General features: G+C 36.4%; 1 protein-coding gene across 13 annotated transcripts in view; it reads right to left on the bottom strand.

Annotated features, from left to right (window-relative positions):
• The window catches only part of LOC117420856 (nuclear factor 1 B-type), a 154,212-nt gene that overhangs the window by 24,335 nt on the left and 106,255 nt on the right, over positions 1-23,622 (bottom strand). For 8 of the 13 annotated variants that reach the window (XM_059030076.1, XM_059030103.1, XM_059030084.1 and 5 more), the window contains 5 exons: positions 19,212-19,280; positions 16,776-16,896; positions 15,307-15,425; positions 4,476-4,610; positions 3,738-3,922 (listed from right to left, as the gene is read on the bottom strand). In XM_059030076.1, the coding sequence (XP_058886059.1) occupies positions 3,738-3,922; positions 4,476-4,610; positions 15,307-15,425; positions 16,776-16,896; positions 19,212-19,280 (629 nt within the window). The remainder of the gene's footprint in view (positions 1-3,737; positions 3,923-4,475; positions 4,611-15,306; positions 15,426-16,775; positions 16,897-19,211; positions 19,281-23,622) is intronic. The other 5 variants (XM_059030081.1, XM_059030068.1, XM_034034555.3 and 2 more) reach the window with 1 other exon arrangement.

Genomic DNA, 23,622 nt, shown 5'->3' with positions numbered 1-23,622 from the left:
GTAAAGTTGGTTTAATTGAACAGTTGTTCTACTTGGAGTGTATTAGAATATATACCAAACAAGGCAGTTACTAAAATGATATTTTTTAGAATGTCTTTAACAGTGTGCACATCTGTTAAAGTGTATAGACCAAATGCCACCTGGTAGCCAAATTAGAAGTGACAATAGAAGAGAAGTTAAAGAAAAAGAGAACATTCGCTGACATCGATACTTTAAGCAATGTTAGCCATACATTTTCAGGGTTCAAATCTCAAAGAGGTCTTTAACAAGAATTGTATCCACTGGATTCCCTAATGTGAATAGAATGTTTAATTAGTCTGTAATATAATCTGTGTTAAAGCAAGCATAAAAACATTTTGGCATCTGTCCACAAGACCAAGACATGTTACTTGCCAAGTCTTTCCCAGTATAAATGAATTAAATCATAAAGTACTGTAACTGCTGCATTGAGCTCATTTTAAAGGACATAATTTCATTCTGTTGATTTTTTTTTCTAAATAGCTTTTACATTTGAGTAAGAAAGAGAACATAATATAGGACGTGGAAATGGAACCATGGAAAATAGAAAAAAATGAACCCTTTTCATGCTTAATCAAAACAATATGAAAAAATATATATGTCTATAACAATAACATACAAGTTCCTACATCCTGACGTTCATTATCTGCAGATCATTTACAAATGAGTCGATATTTTTAAGTCTTCAAATAAGCACGGAAAATAAAGAAATGGACATTTAACCAAACAATGAGGAGAAGGGCTTGGATCGACACCATTACAAGTATTGTTGACATCAATTGCACGTGTCTTGGTTTTCTTTATGATTTGTTTTCTAATTTCTCCCATTGGTTTTGGATAGGTAATGCACTTGTTGGCTGTTGGGTTACATACTGTTCCTTTATAGCCTTTTTTGGTAACAATTAAAAAAAACCTCAAAATTACATATCATAAATTATAGAGAAGTACAGCTGTTGTACTATGTAGCAAACAGTACAGCACATTTAATTTGTGGATAAAATTGACATAATGTGCCAAATTTAGTTAGTTAATGACACGCTACTAAAACTGGGCTTACAATAGTTGTTTTCCTCACTTTCTTCATTTTCTCGCTCCCATTCCTACCGCAAAACTTCAATTAGCAGAAGCTGTTTTTCTGTTCAAACTATAGCTGTTTTTCTACAAAACAGCTTGGTTTATTTCCAAGAAACAGTCAGGGTTTATTTAAGGTTTTACAACACTAAATTCATCAAACTTAAAATTTCACTTGATGACCATCCCTGTTTTTTGGTGGATGTCTTTTTTAAATTATAAAAGAAACCATATAAATTGGGATATAAATGTTGTACTTTATTAAATGGAAAGTATGTTTTTAATATAGGACTGATCTGCCTTTTGTTTCAACGGCTGCCTCTACTCTTCTGAACAAACCTTACAAACGATTTCATCGGCTGCAGGTGGCATTGCCTTCTAGTTCTTACTTTGATCACTCAGTATGGTTCTGATAAGCACTACTGGCTGGCTATTTCAGAAAATCTATCATTCACTCTTCTTTGGTCCATGATTGCATTGGTCCAAGTCCACACCGAAGGAAGCATCATTCTACTGATGGTGTTCCTGCACCACAGAAGGGGCAGACCCAGCTGTATCTGTAAAACTAATATACTATTTGGTGCTGTTGTTTCAGAACATTCTTTTTTAAACAATCCTGTAAGTGATGTTTTAGGAGTACTAGGAGACCTAGTTTTTTTTCGAGCAGGCTTGCCTTATAAGAACTCACTTTTCTTTAATTCATTCTATAATCTTACACAAGATTAAACTGCATATATTGTGTTCTTTTTTTTTATCAATGATGTCATTATGTTTCAGGCAGGTTACAAGAAAAGGCATGTCCAAAGTTGCCCTTGATCCCACTGGAATGATGAAATTGTCCACAATAAAGCAATAACTTCAATAACTGCAATAACTTCTTTGAAACATGGGTAATGTACTGTTGTAAACTAAGTAAGAATTTGCTCAGTGAATTCATGTAATTAGCTTTATTTGATTAAAAGCCATTACTATTGTACACTTGAATTACATAAACAGGGCGCAAATTAAAAAAAAAATATTGCTGAGACTGCAACAAAAGGAAACAAACAGTTAATCAATTCTAATAACGTTTAGCTCAGATCTTTAGATTTGTATTTGTGTTAAAGTCAGTTCCAACTGCAAAGACTTCCACTTCAATTCGGCTGTATTTTAAACAAAATATCATGTTGCTCCAGAGAAAGCCAATGTTTCTAATTTAAAACATTTTTCCTCAACTTGCACCACATACAGTTTCCAATTTTTAACAGCTAGACTATAATTTATATCTAACAATAACCTACATAATGATTACATGGTGCTTTCTTTGTGCTTTGTGGTAACCCTGCCTTCTGAATCACTGGTTTTGATACCACAACAATACTCTCTTTCCCACAGCTTTTTCTAAAAAGGAACACTCACTTCTCTCTCTCCTTGGAACCCCAGAAAAAGCCAAATATGTCAACATAGAAAACTAAAACATGCTAGTATGGGAATCACCTCGAAAATAACTATACAAAATTAGAAAGAAAAAAAAATACCAACAAATGAATTTTTATTACACTGTATGTGTTAACCCTACAGAGAACTGTGAACCCTCTCTAACGTGCACGATGTACTGAAATAATACTGTGCAATACACTCATTTTACTAGTTGTCCTCAATCTGTAAAATATATGTTGTTCAATCTTGTGGTTTATGAAAACCACTGGGAAAAAAAACAACCTATTATGGACCTTAAAAACACTGAAATGGGCCATGTACTGAATATTAAAGGGTTTACATTATTCAACAGGCAAGATAAATACATTGAAATGTTTTCTTTAATTAACTAAATGCAACACTTCTAAAATAATCCAGGGTGGTTTTACATGAAGCTTTCTGATCATGAATTAGCCTGGTTATCATTACTATGCTTTTGTACAGCATTGATATGTTTCCTTGCTGAGACTGCAGTTTCTTTCAGCTACTATATGAAAGTGCTAATGAAAGTTAGGGGACCAAACCAAGTTAAGAATAGGAGCTCTATCCGTACCAATCAGACACAGCTTTGACAGCAGAAGGCTTTATTGACCCAACATTAGATTAGGCCACGGAATCATCAAGCCCTTGCCAAAGTAGAGAAATGCCTTACTTAGCATATGGCCTTGCTACTTAAATCTAGGACATTGCAAAGTAATTTAAAGCAGGCCCTTATAAGCAATCAAATGCAGCATTCTTCATGATCCTGAAGGCATCTAGAGATGCGTGTTCTATTCAAATACCCTTTACAGCTGGATGAGGGTTACTTGGAGACAGCCAGACAATTACAGTTTGAGCTATGCCTTAAATCCTAATGACTTATGTTGATTTCCTCACATACTGACATTTTACACATTAATAGCAGACATATCCCTTATAAAAGTTTACCATAGTAAAAACATAGTAAAGTGTAATAAAGCAACTTAAAAGCATGGTCGAGCATAGGTAAGCATTTTAAAGCTCAGAACAGTTTGGCGAAACATCATAAACTATAGTAAAATGCATACTATAACCATGGGAAAAGCATTTGAAAACTGCAAAATTACCATGCAAAAATACTGGGAAACTTTTATAAGGGATTTCAGGTACTTCATCTCAATATCACAATGTGATGTCTGCGCCCAAATTAGAAGTTCGTCCCTGTTCCTTACCTGGCTGGTTTGTGGGTTGGACGGGTCGTAAGATGGTACATAATTTTTCAGGGTATCCTGAGGGTTCAGGTGTGGTGGGTATCTTATTGTGGGGTGAGAGAAGTAGGTGGTCGGGGCAGGAGGGAGAATAGAAGGTGCTGAAAACTGCAACGGTGATGGCGGAGGTGGGCTTCTTGTTGAGATAACTAGAAGGAATTAAAAAAAGAAAGTGTGCTGCTGTTGATCACTAAACATCTTGCACATTTAAGTACTACTGTAACAGAATAAAGAATAAAGAATAAATAATGGGTAATATTAAAATGGGAATATGTAAATCTTACTTTACTGGCCTTCAGTTTTGAGTAATCTTTCCTAGACCTGTATACAGAATTTAAGTAAAGCTGTTTTCATACCACTGTTAAAGGTTAACACCAGTCCACAGACTCTACTGCATGGCTTCTCTGAGGGAATGTAATGGGTGACTATATTGTATATATACTGTAACCTGCTGGGTAACAGTGGTACATTTATTATACAGTACAATTTACACAAAATCAATATTGTGTCTTTGGTAAGGTTAGCGGATGATGCAGCTGGGGGAGGGGGGTGGGGGTGGGGGGTTTCATTCAATTTAACAATTATAGCAGATCTGCTGATCTCAAAACAATGTCAGTGCTGCAAGCCAAGATAATCAATATATGTACTGGAAGCCTGAATCCCACATTGATCACCACTGTTGTATTTTTGGCCAATGCCTACCACTGTGTCCGACTCCAGTGATTCCCGGGTGATGGTGCTGAGGGAAAGTGCTCAGTCTTGAAGAGGAATCCTGGGGGGATGTGGGGCTAAACAATGGCTTCTCTGGCTTCTTCATTGAGGGAGAAGACATATCTCCTGGAGAAACAAAATACAAAAACTTCAGCACAATGTTGTTTCTTTTTCTTTTTTTTTTTTTTTAAATCCTGTCTGGGATTAATTCATATTGTAACTACCAAACCAGAAACACTGGAAATTGATTTCAGAATTCACCAATGCTAACATTTTCGAAGCAAACCCAAAGTTAGGTGATGATCCCAAGATAACTTGTAAAACTGGATGTTGAACACTTATTGCAACATTCATGCAGGTGACGACTTGCTTAAAACTTGTGTAAACACAGAATTGCCTACACTATTTAAAACAAGAACAATTCACAGATGGGCCTTCATTTCATGGAGCTGCTGATTGAGATTTAACAAATCATTCAATGATGCTGGTGCAGTAAAAACAAAGGGCAGAAAAATCAAACACAGAAAAAGCTTTACTATAAATCGAGTGATTTTTTCGAAGATCTGCGTGCTGTCTACATTAAAGCAAAAACATTTTCAACATTATCAGATGATAAATACATCATGAGACCTAATGATCTACGCAAGTCATTCCTGAGCATATATCTGTGTGTCACAAGGCTTTGTGTTAATGTTTTTTTTTTTTTTTTTCATAGGTTGACAGTCTTTTCCCATAAATACCACAATCACAGAGTAATCATGATGTAAACCATCTTCACTGAGGCATCACAAAAATATCAGTTTTCTTTTTTTTTTCTAATTGCAAGAACTTACTGCGACAGATAAAATGTAAATACACTCATGTTAAGAATGGGACAATGGGTCAAGGAAATGTGATAGTAACTAACAACAATTAATGTAAAAAAAACTGGTAGATTGGAAACATGAGTCACATCTCTTTTTGAGTAAAATACCATAATCTCCATACTTAGTGAAATGTCTTAAGAAAAAGAAGGAAAAAAAGCATAAGCTAATGTCTTGAGAGGTTGTGGTTTGCCAAATAATTTATATAGACTTCTCTAAAATGGCAGACAATTCCTTTTTTTGGGAGGGGGGGATCTGTTTTTTTGTCAAGAAAATTGACTTAAATAAAAACCTCATCATTTCATTGCTTTTTTTTGCAGCAGAAGGTTGGGAAAGTTCCCTCTGTGGGTCTCTAAGGTTCCTGCTGTTTTCGAAAATCAAGTTCATACCCTGTGTGGGCCTCTTGGAACAAAGTTGGCTAAACACATCTCGATTTAAACGTTCTAAAAGGAAAATTATGTTTTTCTTGGCAAAACTGTTTTCTATTGGTAGATTTTACTAGTTCAAAGGAATTTAGCTTTTAAAAACTTTTGGTTTTTGCTATATGCAGTGTTTGACAAGGTTTTGGTAAAGAAGCATGCCGTCCTCCAGCAACCCTGTTTAGCTTCAAGAAGAAAAGGAAATAATAGTTTAGAAAGTATCAACAGTGTTTAGATTACATCCCAACGGGGTAATTTATTAAATCATGCAACAGCTGTAATGATTTTTTTTACAGTACATATAAAACATAGATTAGTTTGTTTTTAAACCACATTGGATTATTGTTTCTAAAGAATTATTTTCTGAAAGCCAAATCCAGTAAAATAAAATCAGAACAACCAGATAATCAAATGTTTGTATGTGTTTCATGTGAAAAGAAAAAAACTAAGTTTGTTTGCTATAAATGCCAGCATATTTATGAAAACTTTAAAGATTCTGAAAACTGATATTTTCTTTATTGCAAACGGTGGTTGGTTATCAGAACAGTTCACTCTGTAAGCTTTGTATCACAGTGCCAAAAATGGAATACTGGGAAGGTTACTGCTGGTTGCTTTAAAAAAAGGTAAGGGATGATAAAAAAAAAAGGAAAAATCATATAAAAGGCCTTTTCTTTGGGTAAAGTGGTATTTAAATATGACTACAGTTTCAAGTAATTGTTTAAGTGCATTTTCCTTCACAGGTGCACTGTATTTTTCACCTTAGGGGAGTTGAATTGCAAAGAAATGTTGGCAGAGCTCATGTCCCGCTGCTATTTTCTCATATGGATTTCATTTTAAAAATACATTTCTCATGCACTATTGCATTTTGTAGAAGCAATAATACATGCATATTACAGTAGTTCACTGACTTTCAAAAAAACAAACAGCAGGAAAAAATGTGCATATGCTTCTTGGCCAAGACTTTCCAGAACGTTGTGTTCCTATTAAAATGGCTGTGAATCTATTCCTGTCTGCCCATGGCAACAGTTCCACTATTACAGCTAGAAATCATTGGGAGACACACCAGGAAACATGCTTCAGTCAGCCCATAATTAAAACTGTTGTAGATTTCGGCAGAACCGTAGGAAACATTAATGAGACATGCATTACAGCAATTTCCCTATCAAAGTACCCACCCCCCCTTGATGCTCTCTGGATAAATGTCACATGACCCACCAACTGGCTAGCCACCTGTTAGACTTCAGTGAAGTCTACTCAAGCAGGACAAGTTCAAACATCCACCTTAACACCTGTTTGTCTCACACACCTGTTCATTCTTTCCCAATTATGTATGTTGTTCTGTTTAACCCTTTAGAAGGTTTCTGGAAAAGTTTGTTATAACAACATGTTTATGATATCTAAATAAGTGCTTCATCATAGAAAACAATATCAACTACAACCAGCCGCTTACTGTATCACATGTGCACTATGTTGTGCATTGTTAGGTCGAAAACCTCTCTAACCTATTTCTGACCAATCATTTTTTTTAAATGTTACTCATTAGGCATATGTAACTTGTGACCTGAGGATTATAAACCATACCTTGGGGTGAAAGGCAATACACAAACCCACTGGGCAACCAAGTCTTGCTGTATTAAATGACATTATTTTATCAATTACTGTATATGTTCTTTGTTTCAGTGTTATTATTGTTATAAATTTAGTTTTTTATATATATATATTTTTTATATTTTATACTTTTTTACACTTTTTTTTTCTGAAGTCCACATTGAATTATATGCTGAACCTATATCAGACAGTCAACATTACGGGGTATGTTTACAAATATCACCTGTGTGTGTGCCAAAAGTATGCCCAACTTTTTGTTTTGCCTGTTTGTATTCAATTTGGATATAGGTACACAGTTAACTTTCTGGATAACTGTATACAGTACAAGCAAATGTGCAGAACTGTTTTTCATCTCTCAACGCCTCTGGTCTAGTCATACCCAAAATATTTAGTTGTGCCTGGTATAAATAAAATAAAAACAAACCACCCACTCTGTTTAAATTGCCCTCCTTCATCAGGTTACATTTCTATTCATCTTACAAACATACAGCACATCAGTGTTATTTACCCCCTCGTATCTGTAAAATCTTATAGCAACTTCTGACAATGTGGATAAAGATTTCTATATTTAATAGCAATATTAACAAAACATGAATATTGTACCATAAGATAATAACTGTAAAACAAAAAGCAACAAGTTAACATAAACAATGATAATGTTTAAATCTAGTATATTTAAAATATCAGGATTTTTAAGGACTTATTATTCATTATGGTTTTCCATATGATATTTGCAGTCCTTCTTATGCTGTGCTGAGGTAAGCAGTGATTAATAATTAATGGCATTAATTTTAGCAAGCATTAACATATTCAATTACCACATGTATGAACCAGCTTTGGACAGTCCTTAGAAAGGCTTTGTTGGTGCACTCTATCTATAACGTAGCAAAAATGGAAAAACTCTGTATCTACTCCTTCATATTCAAATGTGCCAAAGAAATGGTAAAACACTCCATATACAAGTTAATAAATATTTTTTACTACTTGTTCAAAACAATACTTAAGCTGATTTGCATGTTGAAGTTAAACTTTTCTAGTGTTACCTCAAGTACTGCAACATACAAAATACATACAAAGACAGCGAGGTTAAGTGAGGTAAAAAAGAATGAGAGTTATGAAACAGAAATAAGCCATGCCAGTTACTGAAAGATGAGTTAAGAAAAACAAAAGTTTATGAGTATGATGGTTTCAAAAACAGTAAGCAAGATTAATGACAGCACTCTTCTTTAGTTCAGACTCAAAGACACTATAATTTAGTGTGTTTAAAGTACCAAGGCTGTATCAGTACAAAGGTTCTTACAGTGCTTAGCGTTTCAAGTTTATATATTGAAAAAGTAAATGCTGGCTTATCAGCAGTCCCTTTTAATTTATCATGCCTCAAAGACATAAGTAAACAGGCATGACTGTTCAAATGGACTTTGCCAACAGAGGGACTCAGAGCAACTTCAGGTCACAAATGAAGTCTTGTTTCGGTCAAATATTAGTCATAAATCGCATTAAAATCAACAAAAAAGCACAGGACCAATTTGATCTGCTAGTCTCATTGTGCTTGAGGTAGTCTTTTTAAAAGACACTTCTGTTTCCAGCAGTGTGGACCAGTGGTTAAAGTTCAACACTGCAAACAAGGAGATCCAACCAGAGACAGAAACTTTGAGGTAGGTGCACTAAAGTGTTGCGTCTGTCGCAATAGTCACGAACCAGCTGCAAACGAGTCGGACGTCTTGGGTGAAATGTACTAAACAAGCGCAATGCTGTTAGCGACTTTTTAGGGAATGCTTTGCGACAGTAGTTTCTGTTTGCGGTTCAAGCGAAGATGAATATGTAATTATGGGCATTCCTGCATAAAGTCGCAAAAAGGGGGCGGAGGTAGTGCAAATGAGGGTTCTCAAACTTTACAATGAGATGTATGAAAGCTGCAGGCAATTGAGACACTTACAATTGCATCAATTTGTTAGAACTTTTGAAAGCATGTTTTAAACAGTCGCAATTGTTGCTGGCATTTCCCAGTTCGCTTTTCCTTGTGCATTGCCAGTTATGCTCAATGCATTTTTAAGGTGAACAGCCAAATGCCTATTTTTCCCTTAAAGCAGGGTGTACTTGCAAGCCTTGAAAACACATTTCTATGACATTTCTGGTTTCCCCAACGTGTTGGGAGCAATAGACTGCACACGTGTCGCTAACCCCTCCAGCTCATTCTGAACATCTGCATAGGAATAGGAAACACACCTATTCTATTAACACTAGAACTGCCATGCAGGTCAGTTTGACTCATTTTGCATTTAAAATGTTAATTACTCTTCCATTGTAAATCATATGTGTATGTCCGTTTTTGACTTTGACAAAAAATATGAATTAAATATCCTGACGGCGTTTGATAGCCAGAATCGCAAAAATGATAAAGTTATAAACAGTTCTACCTAGAACCGCCACGTGGGGTCAAAGTGACCCATGCATTACAATACGTGTTTTTTTAAATATAATGTAAGATATTCTATTTTTTTGGAAATGCAGCAAACAATACATGCCTCCTCCTCCTAGCACATGTGTTTTTTTATTATTTCAATCCTTTCTTTGTTTGTAGATTGACTACGAGACAGAGATTGCTATGATTGTGGATTTGTCAAGATGCCAACTCAGTGAAAGCCTAGTTGCTTTATTTCTCAATGTACCTGGGAGACAACAATCCTTTGTTTTATTCCACAAATGCAACTGGGAATATATCAGAAGGAAATATTTAATCGTGAAAGTAGCCATTTTGATTGGAATACGGAAAGCTGCACTCAGATGAATACAGCAAACTGAAATGACAAGTAGGATAACAACTTACAGTGCCGTGAAAAAGTATTTGCCCCCTGTCTGATTTTCTGCATTTTTGCATATTTTTGACACGGAATGTTATCAGATCTTCAACCAAAACCTAATATTAGATAAAAGAGACCCTGAGTGAACAAATAACACAAACATTTGATACATATTTCATTTATTTATTAAAGAAAGTTATGCAACACCCAATTCCCCCGTGTGAAAAAGTAAACGCCTCTTTAGACTCAATAACTGGTTACTCCACCTTTAGCAGCAATAACTGCAACCAAACTCTTCCTGTAGTTATTGATTAGTCTCTCACAGTGCCGTTTGGCCCACTCCTCCATGCAGAACTGCTTCAACTCAGTGACATTTGTGGGTTGTCAAGCATGAACTGCTCATTTCAGGTCCTGCCACAACATCTCAACGGGGTTTAGGTCTGGACTTTGACTAGGCCATTCCAAAACTTTAAATTTCTTGTTCTTCAACCATTCTGATGTAGACTTGCTTGTGTGTTTCAGATCATTGTCTTGCTGCATGACCCAGCTGCGCTTCAGCTTCAGCTCACGGACAGATGGCCTGACATGCTCCTGTAGAATTCTCTGATACAGAGCAGAATTCATGGTTCCTTCAATGATGGCAAGGCGTCCAGGTCCTGATGCAGCAAAGCATCCCCAAACCATGACACTACCACCACCATGCTTGACCGTTGGTATGAGGTTCTTACTGTGGAATGCAGTGTTTGGTTTTCGCCAGACATAATGGGGCCCATGTCGGCCCATGTGTCCATAGAACATTGTTTCAGAACTCTTGAGGATCATCCAGGTGCTTTTTGGCAAACTTGAGACGAGCATTCATGTTCTTCTTAGTGAGCAATGGTTTCCGCCTTGCTACTCTGACATGAATCCCATTTTTGTCCAGTGTCTTTCTGATGGTGGAGTTATGAACACTGACCTTAGCCAAGGCGAGAGAGGCCTGCAGATCCCTGGATGTTGTTCTAGGGTTCTTTGTGACTTCCTGGACGATTTTACGCCTTGCTCTTGGAGAGATTTTGGCAGGACGGCCACTCCTGGGAAGATTCACTACTGTCCCAAACTTTCTCCATTTGGACAATATGGCTCTGACTGTGGTTCGGTGGCGCCCCAGAGCCTTAGAAATGGCTTTGTAACCCTTTCCAGATAGGCATCAACAACTTTTTTCCGGAGGTCTTCAGGAATTTCTTTTGTTCGTGGCATGATGTGCCTCTAGAACCTGTGTGCTGACAACTTCACTCTGATGGTAAGGGCCAAAGTTAGTCAGATTTATATTGGGCAGGGCTGGTCTGGTTGTTAACCAAAGTACTCAAACAGCTGACCCTAATTATCCCTTTAATTGGGTTGAGTTAACTACAGGGGGCAATAACTTTTTCACACCTGAAGATTGCATGTTTGATTACCTTGCACACCAAACAAATGAAAGAAGCACCAAACTTTGGTGTCATTTTTTCTCTCAGACTCCCCTATATACTACTACAACCCACAAAAAAAACTCACCAAATACAATGTGAAAAATGTGCAAAAATGCAGAAAATCAGACAGGGGGCAAATACTTTTTCAAGGCACTGTATGCGCCTAATATGAAACATATGTTATATATTCTTTTTTTATTTTACTTTTAGAAAAAAAAAACATTTTGGTTTTACACGTTTGTATGTACCAGTTTACACGTTTTTACACAATAGTGTTCAATGAAACTGCGTCTGTGTTTACAACACAGCTCCTGGATGCAGGCACAGTCAGCTGGCAGACGTATACGCTCCTCCATAGAGTACATTACAGCCGTCATACTGGAAGTAGTGTTATGATTTCGGTTTTATAGTTTTGTGTGTACATGTACACGTTTACACCTGTACACCGGTATATGTACGTACCCGTTTCTTTTGAAATGTATATTTTATTATATTTTTTTAACTGTTTGTAGTCTGTATTATATTTTTTCACTGTTTCTGCTGTATATGCACTCATTTTAAAAATAAAGCCTTTTATGTTTAATTTTCCATTTAAATACGTCGTTTCTGCGATGCAAATGTTAGATATGGTGCTCATGAATAAAACTTTTCAGTTGTATCCGATAGTATGTCTTTCATTTTCATAATGAAGCAGTTTACAAATGTATGGGTCAAAGTGACCTGCGTGGCTCTAGGTAGTTCGAAAATCTGGCGGTTCTAGTGTTAATATGCAGGTGGTTTGTAATTGTGCACAATTTATCACTACACCCCTGACTAACTTAAATAAAAACAGACAGTATACATTTGGCTTTATAGGCTACTACTAATAATACGAATTAGTGGTATAATGCAAAATTTGTTGCTAGGCCTTTGAAATTCATATTAATGAAAATTAAGTATCCTTCTGTAAGACTGTCGCAATAGAGATCTTGCTAAGAAGACACAACAAATACTTAAATTAGTATATTGTGGTTCTTTATAGTAACATATTTTCTCTTAGTACATAAGACAAAATGTATACTTTGCTAAGTGTCGCAACGAAAATGCAAATTGCGGTATGTTTGCGCTGTGACTGGCCCATCTTAGTACACCTACCCCTTTGTGTGTTACCCTACACAAGACCTAACCAAAAATGTTTTGTTTGAGTATCAGTTATGTTTTCTATATATTTGTTGTAAAATACCCCTTTCACACTGGCATGCTCTACCCGGGTCAGAACCTGGGTGACAGACACAAGTAAACAATACGCGTATCAATGCCCCGGAAGCAGCTTGTTACGGACGCTTCTATTCAAGTTTCTCTGGATTGAACCATCGGTCCAAATGTTGATTAAAGCAAATGTTTCTTCATCCCTGCTGCAGTCTGATCATGGTGTGTCTCAAGCAACAAAAATATGGCTAAATAGAATCATTAAAAATATTCCTTGCAGAAGTGAAACCTTCACGCAGGCGTAGCTGTTTGTGGCCGTCATGCAGTTTGTCTCACTCGACACGGATCAAAGCGTATCGACCCACATCCTGAGGTGGGTCGCTGGGACCCAGGTCAACCGAGGTACGTGGTGTCACACTATGAGGGATTGTGACCCGGATAGCCAGAACCCAGGTCTGGACCCAGGTTGGACTGCCAGTGTGAAAGGGGCTTATATATCTTTCTATCTTTATACTGTATAATGTTTTCAGTTTTAACCACAGCTATTTTTGCCAGCCCAGGTAGATCATTGCAGCTTTTTGAACACATATCTTATTACAATTGGAAGCAAATTTGAGGGCTATTAAATATTAGCTAATAAGGCAGTCTGAAGTTAAACAGGTTGTCCAGTATGAAAATTTCCAGTCACACTTAGATATGCAAGCTAATTCTGTGCAGTATGATAAATTATTCTGTTCGGTATTATTTGGAAAACCTGCATGGTGACACTGTGGGGCTGACATAACGATAGGTGTATTGCAAACAATTGTGGCTGCAAAATCCAAATTGCCTAGCGACCAGGCAATTATTTTGCACTGTGGCCTATGTATGCTTAAGGAGCAATGCAAATTAGTAAACACGCACAAATAATGAGCTGCAATCATGTTAATGAGGGTCACAATGAGCGCCACCTGTGCATCGGGCTATTTAGCACCAGCAGATTTGTGGAGCACGAAAATCAAGCCAAACAAAAAAATATGTCAAAGGATGGGTAGCAAAGTCCTCTTGGCACACAGAAAAGAAAATAAATGTTTTCTTAGGAGGACCTGAGAATCCTTACAGCTGAGGTCAGCATGAAATTGAGTTATTTTGAAAAGCCTCAACCAATATCAGTAATGCTACCAAAAGAGGCCGTCTGGTCTTCTATAGTGGAGAAAGTCAATGCTGTCGGTGTTACCAGGACGACAGTCAACCAGGTGACGAAAAGGAGAAATTCAACTATTAGGTCTAGGATGACCTGCTGAGTGACACAATAACGCCATACCACCGCATCCTCCAGCATCCCAAACAAAGTGACCCTGGGTTTGAGTATGTGGGGTCTTCTTCGTCTTGCCCTTCTCCTCTGAAAGTTTTCCTGCCTGTTCTCTACAAGAGCCAAGCGTCGCCGCATCAGGAAGTGTACCACAGCAGCCATCCTGAGGCGAATGACAGGTCTCTAAAGGTGTGTGGTTTTATACAGCTCTTAGTTACTCGCTTCTACAATGGTTTGCACCTTGTAAGAGGAGGTGCAAAATTTTTGGATGGTCAGCAATTGCCCAAGTGCAAGGCAAAATCCTTATTATTATTATTATTATTTGTTTATTTAGCAGACGCCTTTATCCAAGGCGACTTACAGAGACTAGGGTGTGTGAACTATGCATCAGCTGCAGAGTCACTTACAACTATGTCTCACCTGAAAGACGGAGCACAAGGAGCTTAAGTGACTTGCTCAGGGTCACACAATGAGTCAGTGGCTGAGGTGGGATTTGAACCGAGGACCTCCTGGTTATAAGCCCCTTTCTTTAACCACTGGACCACACAGCCTCCTATATAACGTTTGCACCCGCTTAGTATTCCAGAACCATTCTTTACATACGCCACATTTTTGGTGGCCGCTAAACATGGTTTGTGCGTGCAAAACGCAGATATTTGCCGCATTATGGGTGTTTTGCAGCTGCAAATCACTTTGCACATATCCTTACATCAGCCCTTGTGTGACTAATGATGTATGACTAATGGACACTTGTTTCTGCTTGTCCCAAACAGACACACCCCTGCTGTGAGAGGTGCTCCCTCTTTCCTTTCCCTGCAGACAAGTGTTTTTTGTCTGTTAGATTTTTTTTAATACTGCCAAAAACACACAGTGGCTAACTCTTAGTTATAAAAGTCAAAAGGAAGTCTGTCTTTTGGATTATTTTGTGATTTATATATATATATATATATATATATATATATATATATATATATATATATATATATATATATATATATATATATATATAGGTATTGGATATAGTGTGGAGCTATTTTGAAATTTCAAAGTAAAAGTAGCTTTTATGGCATTACCTGAAGGGAAACAGAATAAGACATATTTAGTGCATCCCATGAGACCAGTCCACAATTCTAGGAGCTGATACCTAGGACACATCCAGCAATGTACTCATCTACGGCACAGGTTTTTGATGTATAAATCTCACCTTGATCTCTTTCATGCCATGTCCTGCTGCCACTTGCTGGTGAACTGGGAGAAGAGTAAAAGTCTCCAGATGGGCTTGTCTCCATGCTGTCCTCTATGGGGATTGTCTTAGGCCGTTTGCTGTTGAGATGACCAGAAAACAGCAAGTTACTCAGCAAGGGCTCTAACATTACTTGCAATACAACACTGCAAAGACACTTTTAAATCCGCCGCAGCAGGATCTTGCTGGAAACTAGACCTTAAAGAGTAAGTAGCAATGTTCTGAAAAATACAGCGTTACACGTCCCCATGTGTTGCTACAACTGATTAAAAAATGTACCTGTCATTTTTCTTTTCATTGTTAACATCCTGACAACTTTTTACACTTACAACTTTAAAGTCTGTTTCAAAGCTCTTTTCAAAATGGCTGCTCTAGTGCACTGATAGTGTAAGGATTATTGCCCACATTATCAAACAGTTAACACAGCAATAACATAAGAACATAAGAAAGTTTACAAACGAGAGGAGGCCATTCAGCCTATCTTGCTCGTTTGGTTGTCAGTAGCTTATTGATCCCAGAATCTCATCAAGCAGCTTCTTGAAGGATCCCAGGGTGTCAGCTTCAACAACATTATTGGGGAGTTGGTTCCAGACCCTCACAATTCTCTGTGTAAAAAAGTGCCTCCTATTTTCTGTTCTGAATGCCCCTTTATCTAATCTCCATTTGTGACCCCTGGTCCTTGTTTCTTTTTTCAGGTCAAAAAAGTTCCCTGGGTCAACATTGTCTATAACTTTTAGAATTTTTATGTGGTACGGAACAGAAAATCCAGGCACTTTTTTTTTTTTTTTTAATCTCTCTTCCTGCAGTGATTTAGAGGACTGATCTCAAACTACAGTGCACTAGAGCGGACATTTTAAAAAGAGTTTTGAAACAGACTTTAAAGATAAGTGTAAAAAGTTGCCATGATGTTAACACTGAAAAGAAAAATTACACATACATTATTTAAACAGTTGTAACAACACATGGGGACATATAACGCTATATTTTTCAGAACCCCGCTACTTACTCATTAAGTCTCAGTGAGCATCTTGTCATTAATATTGTAATTTGAATAAGTGCATAAAGAAATAACAAACCAGTCCCTGTGTTTGCAAGCTAATCTGGCCTGAATAGAGCAAAATGACTGGGAGACAGCAAGACTTCACTGGAAATAATATTTAGCCTACTAACTTGGGTAAATAACTTCTTACACAAATTATTGAAATTCTTAATAGAATTAATAAAATAGATTTGAATTTTATTTCCAAATGAAAACATTGTATGAAAAGAGTTTGAAATGTGAAAAAGATTAAATGTTGCAGAGAGCTTTATTGGGTTTAGTTACAAACATTGCATTGGTGCTCAGTAAATGAAGCACAATATACCTTAAACACAAGGCTGATACATATATTTGTATTACACTCCTACAGCCAGTAGTGGAACTAACTCACCTGCCGGGTGGAGAGGACAGCGATCTGTGCAGGCCTAAACCCGAGTTCAAGTCATGGTAGTACGGCTGACTCTGGAGCTCACCGACTGAGAAATTCACCCCGGTTCCCTGGGTGATGGGCACTGTAAAAAAAAGGAATCACACAGGTTCATAAGGGTTTTAATTACTGTTTTATAATGAGCCAACAAGCTGAAATAGCTGACAGCTTTGACAAATGGAACAACCTGAATTAAAAATGTTTTAGTAATTGATCACCTGATCATTACAGGTGTATACTGGAAGCAAGAAATCTGTAATCTGCAGAAAAGCAAATCTTAAAATATGCACAAAAACTACTACAGTATCAGTAGAAAAATATGGCAGGTTCAGACAAAATAAGTAATATTTTCCTAATGCCTGCAAACTGGATATATATGTATAGCTGTTCCGGCTATGTAAATCAGTAAATCATTTTGCATAGGAAGTTGGCCCAGTTGTTCTGCGTCTGTTAAAGGAGGTGTGATATTGAAAAGTTGTTTTGTAAACAGCATTTGACCTTAACAACAGGAGTGTGTGCTGTTAAGTCTTTCAACAACTTCAAAAAACAAAGAAAGTACTTTTCATATGTTTTAAGGAACTCCTTTTAAACCCTCTCAAGTGATATCTTATAAAAGAGGTGGTTTTCGTGAAAGTGATGAAAGTTTTAGCATAGTGGCATCTGTTGTGCCTTGAGGTTTACCAATGTTATTAAACAAATACAGAATTAATCTGCTGTACCAAAGAAGTGGCAACTGGAAGTAACACACATTCAATTAAACCTGCTACCCAGAAAACACAGTACACCAGCCTGTGGGCTTCAGTCGTTACATCTGTAACAAATATCAGTATATCATATTGCACATTTTAGGTTTATCCGGTCTGTCATGTTTAGTTTATTTACTTTGTGCCCTCAGGGCCAGCACAAATACATAAACAATGAAAGGTACCAGTACTATAAAAAAAAAAAAAAAAAAAAAACATTGGGTACCTACTGTATATGTTAAAATATAATACAGTAACTTTGAAAGTATTATAATTAAAGCATGTAATCCCTTCTAAGGGTTTACCATAGTAAAACCATAGAATGTCTAATAAAGAATACCAAAAGCATGGTAAAGCATATGTAAACATTGTAAAGCCCAGAGAGGTATGGAACCAAATTAAAAAGCATGGTAAACTATGGTAAAGACATAGAATGACCATGGGAAAAGCAAGGCAAAACTGCAAAGTCACTGCCAATTTACCATGATAAACTTTTATAAGGGATGGTAGGCACTGTTGAATGGGGTTAGTGTTTCTTTTTTATTATTATCACTTCAATATGAACTTTTACAATAGTTGAAAAATCAGGAAACAGAAACCAAAGTGATGATGTAATCCCTTCTTTTGATTAATGGAAAACCCCATGTGACTTTGTCCTACATTTCCTTGGAGAGATGTTTTAAAACTAGTTATGTCTATACTACCTGAATGGGCATACAGCATGAAAAGCCATGGGACATGACCACTATCCAATCCCAATTAAGAGAGACCACTATCCAATCCTAGTTAACAGAGACCACTTTCCAATCCGAATTAACTGCACAAATACTCCCCAACAGGATATTTGATATATGACAAAAATATCTTTCTATTTCATCATTCTGCCTATATACCACAAAGCAAATGCCTTGTTCTACAAAAAAAACTTAATTCATCCTTTACTGATTAGAACTTTTCATGAGGGTTTCTACTGAGAGAGCTATCCTTTGAAACATTTATCCTATAACAGTGATAGTGCTGATCCATTGTGTCAAAGAAATAAAATCAGCATAGAATTATGTGAAAATTGTTCTTTATAATAATAATAAATAAAAAAATGCTGTAGTTTAATGAAATTTCTTTTAATATGCAGTCTTCATTGGTTGAAATTAAACAAGAACTATGCAACAATACTTAAAGCGATAGTGATAAGCTATGTATTACCTGAAATCTGATTTTTTTTTTCAGATTGTTTTAAATATTTAACAGCTTGTGTACTTGTGTTGGCTGTGCAGTGTTTAAAGCAGTGCCACACTTGGAGTGGTTAAGTAAGGAACACTGCAAACCCTTATGTAACAGATTTGGTGAAACTGTCAGTTTGGACATGTATCAAAGTACTTGATTTAACAATGAGAAGTCATGAACATGGTGTGGCAACAAAGTGGGGTCTATTTTAAGGCTCTAAACTGTGGCAGATGTAAATGCTACTGTCCTTTTTCCCTAAATCCTACAGTGTTTTCCCATGAGGGGTGATTTATTAACCCCCCCCCCCCCCCCCCCCCCCCTATTAGCGTTACTGAATACAATAAAATCTGCAGCCGTTTAGACCAATAAAAATACCCCAATTAATTCTAATCAATCAAGATCATGGTGTATGAAAGAAAAATGCTTTACTTACTTCTGGAAACTCGCACTAGCTCTGAAACACTGAAGACTCCTGATTTGATAAAACTGTCCTCAAGGTAAACTGAAAAAAAAAAGAATTTAAAAAAGAATAATCAAGTTATGCCTAAAAGACAAGACTTTCCTGTTTTATTTCCTGTTTTCCTTCTGCACAGTATATTATTATTTATTATTATTTATTTCTTAGCAGACGCCCTTATCCAGGGCGACTTACAATTGTTACAAGATATCACATTATTTCACATTATACAGATATCACATTATTTTACATACAATTACCCATTTATACAGTTGGGTTTTTACTGGAGCAATCTAGGTAAAGTACCTTGCTCAAGGGTACAACAGCAGTGTCCCCCACTGGGGATTGAACCCACAACCCTCCGGTCAAGAGTCCAAAGCCCTAACCACTACTCCACACTGCTATATTGTTATGTTTTATAGCATTACAAAGGATACTAGTTTGGAGTATTATAAAATTGTGTGCTTTATAAGGAAAGAAAACATAACAATATAATTAGAACAGTTACTTATATATACCATGTGAAGCTCTATAAATGTGCCTGATAAATTTAGCAATTCTGAAATGGGTTATAATAGTTGGCATACCAATGTTTTTATACAGATATTTTGTATATACTGTATGTATCAGTTGAATGACATTAACACTTTGCTAACATTCACTTTGTTCCACCTCTCACTAGCGTAATCAAGCTCAGTCCGGGCAGCAATATTCATAGACCTGCTCAAGAGGTACAACTAAAATACATTCAGATTATTTTCATTCTTGACATATTAGACACAGAAAAAAAAGAAAGCATTTGTTCAGGAATATACAAGACATCAAATAATTTGTAATAATTACAAGCTCAGCTGCTTGATAAACTATTTAACATTAGCTTTTCCTCAAAATGGCACACTCACAGTCTTTTTTTACATTGAAATCGTTCCCAGAAATATATCCATTTCTAAGCCCAGAATGTTCATGGTAACCCTACTGCCATTGTTTTGTTGTAGGCAGGTTGCCAGACACTGTACTCCAAACTTTCAGGTGCACATCACTGGTAGGCCTTCATAATTAAAAGGCAAACAGTTTCATTAATAGCCAAAGGCTATGAGGCAGAATGCTTTGTTGTAGCACGTTGTTCTATGAACATTAATAGACGCTTATAAAGCTTATAAAGCATGGCTATGCTTCCATTCAAATTATTTTCATCCCAGGTTTTGTTCGTTTAAAATGGGACTAAATCGGTTTAATGCAAATTCTTGGAAAAATAAGAGTAGATGCTTTAATCTGTTTATTTAGTGATATACCACTTTATAATGTAATGTAAACAAAACACATTTAGAACACAAAAGTTACTGATATATATATATATATATATATATATATATATATTCTATTTTTTTTTTTTTTTTTACCATACTCATTTCCTGGGTGTGTCACTACAATGAAGTACATAGATCCGTGCAAACTTGCTTGCTAGAGTTAGTTCCCTCTCACAATTGTCCAAAGTCTGATGCCCAATAGGTATTATCTTTCCTAAATATTTTTTCTTTTTATAGTTTCATTTTACAAAACTAGTAGAAAACGGTGAGCCCTTACATTAGTTTTCTGATTATTTGGTTTTGGTTTAACAGTAGTGGTAACTCCAGCTTAGCCAAATGTTCTAAAGTGCATGTTAATCACTTACTACAGTTCACAGGAGATCAGTCCTTTATCTGATTGTAATCTATTTATACATTATAACAATGATCTTGGTTTGACCACAAAGACAAATAATTATTTTATTTCCTGTTCAAATCAAAGTCCAAAATCAGAGATATCATACTGCTTGACAGGTGTCACACACAGGTCCTGCACAAAACACTGGCTTATTAATAGAACAAATATGAACTTCATCAAGTAAAAATAATCCATCTTGAGCTTTCTATCCTGTAAAACCCTAATCCTATCACCTGCATGACTCATTTTTTATTCCTGCTGTTTAAAGGTTAGAATGCTACTGATAATGGTAAATGGGGTTGTGTAATGTATTTCATTTGCGGCTCATGAGACCAAGAATAAATTAGGTGTTACACTGTACAGTACATGTATGCAGACATGTATGCATGGCTAAAACAACAGTTTACTGAGGTTTGGAGTCAAACTACAGTAAACCAAAACAAACAAAGCAGGTAAATGCATATATAGTAGTTCCAGTAAAACATGTAATTTCACAAATGTCTATTTTTTTAGTACTAGAAAATATCACAGACAAACAAGGGAACTTTTCGAAAATGTTTTATTTTTTGGCAGGTCAGTAATGTATATTTTAGGATGATACAATAACTTCCCCAGGAACAAACTGCACACTTCTACAAAACTGGTAGACTAACCTAATTTGCCATAGGCTGTTGGTGCTTATGCTGCATTTTAAGCTGTAAGGTGAAGCAGATAGCTAAAGAAACAGCATACTAGCTAGTGCCACTTCTATACTGGTATTTACAAATAACAAAGGTTTTGGTTTAAAAATAAAAATGTAAAAAGGTCTACAGATAAATAATGGCAATATATATATATATATATATATATATATATATATATATATATAGCGCGCTCTAATATATATTTATAAAAATAAATAAATACTGTGAATGGTTAAAACCTCATCATAGGAGCAAAAATAGATTTAACTATTGCCGATGCGCTGTGTTGGGTTTGCGCAAAATATAACGCTTTGCATTTAGCCCAAAAAGTTCCATTTTAGTTTTGTCAGACCACAAAACTTTTTGTCACATGGCTACAGAATCTCCTGTGTTTTTACTTCAAATGGGATTCAAGTTGGGCTTTCTTGAGTAATGGCTTCCTTCTTTGGATATTGTTGTCACATGCGCACTTTGACCAGTCTTGGCAATAAAATCCTGTAGCTCTTGCAAAGTTGCCATTGGCCTCTTGGTAGCCTCTCTGATCAGTCTCCTTCTTGCTCGGACATCCAGTTTGGAGGGACGGCCTGATCTAGGCAGGGTCTTGTTGGTGCCATACACCTTCCACTTCTTAATAATCGTCTTGACCGTTCTCCAAGGGATATTCAAGGCCTTTGATATTTTTTTATACCCATCCCCTGATCTGTGCCTTTCAACAACTTTGTCCCGGAGTTATTTTCAAAGAGCCTTGGTGCTCATGGTTGAGTCTTTGCTTTGACATGCACTATCCAGCAGAGGGAACCTATAGGAACTGCTGAATTTATCCTGAAATCATGTGAATCACTACAATTTAACACAGGTGGAGGCCACTTAACTTGGTGTGTGATTTTGAAGGCGATTGGTTACACCTGAGCTAATTTAGGATTGCTATTACAAGGGGGGTGGACACTTATCCAACCAAGCTATTTCAGTTTTTATTTTTAATTAATTTTCTACTTATTTCTAGAGTATTTTTGACACTCGGAAGTTGTGGGGTAGGATGTGTAGATAAATTAAAAAAAAACTATTTTAATGCATTTTAATTCCAGGCTATAAGGCAACAAAAGGTGAAAATGTTGAAAGGGGGTGTAGACTTTCTATAGGGACTGTATATATATGAGCTAATATATATATATATATATATATATATATATATATATATATATATATATATATATATATATATATATACATACAGTGGTTTGCAGAAGTATTCACCCCCTACCAATAATGTAACATTTTGTTGAATTACAAATAATGTATGTACAGTTTTTCAAACAAACTTTTTTATTCAAAGCTGTAGTGGTTAAACTGAACACTGTTAAATAAGGATGAGGTTAAATGTCAGTAAAACTTGCAAAGAAAATGTACAAAATGAAATTTACTAGTTGTATAAGTATTCAGACCCTTAAGTCAGTACTTAGTAGAAGCACCTTTTGCAGCAATTACTGCTATGAGTCTTTTTGAATAGGTCTCTACTAGCTTTGCACAGTAGGATGGTGACATTTCTGCCCATTCTTCACAGGAATTGTTAGGAATCGTCGATGGACTGTAATCTTCAAGTCTCGCCATAAATTTTTGATTGGATTCAGGTCAGGACTTTGACTGGGCCACTCAAGAACATGAATACTCTTCTTGTTCAACCACTCCTTGGCTTTGAGCTTCGGGTCATTGTCCTGCTGAAATGTGAATTTCCTCCCCAGTTTCAGAGTCTTGGATGACTCAAACAGGTTTTCCTCAAGGATTCGCCTGTAGTTTGCACCATCCATTCTCCTCTCTATCCTGATAAGCTTCCCAGTTCCTGCTGAATAGAAGCATCCCCATAACATGATGTTGCCACCACCATGCTTGACAGTTGGGATAGTGCTGACTGGGTGATTGTTGGGCTTGCGCCAGACATAATTCTTTAGACAGAAAAGTTCAATTTTTGTCTTGTCTGACCATGTCTGCAGTATCATCTAGTA

The sequence above is a fragment of the Acipenser ruthenus genome, chromosome 1 (genome assembly GCF_902713425.1).
Source record: "Acipenser ruthenus chromosome 1, fAciRut3.2 maternal haplotype, whole genome shotgun sequence".
Classification (NCBI taxonomy): domain Eukaryota; kingdom Metazoa; phylum Chordata; class Actinopteri; order Acipenseriformes; family Acipenseridae; genus Acipenser; species Acipenser ruthenus.
Note: the sequence above shows the minus strand (reverse complement) of the source record. Positions and strands in the feature narration are given on the sequence as shown.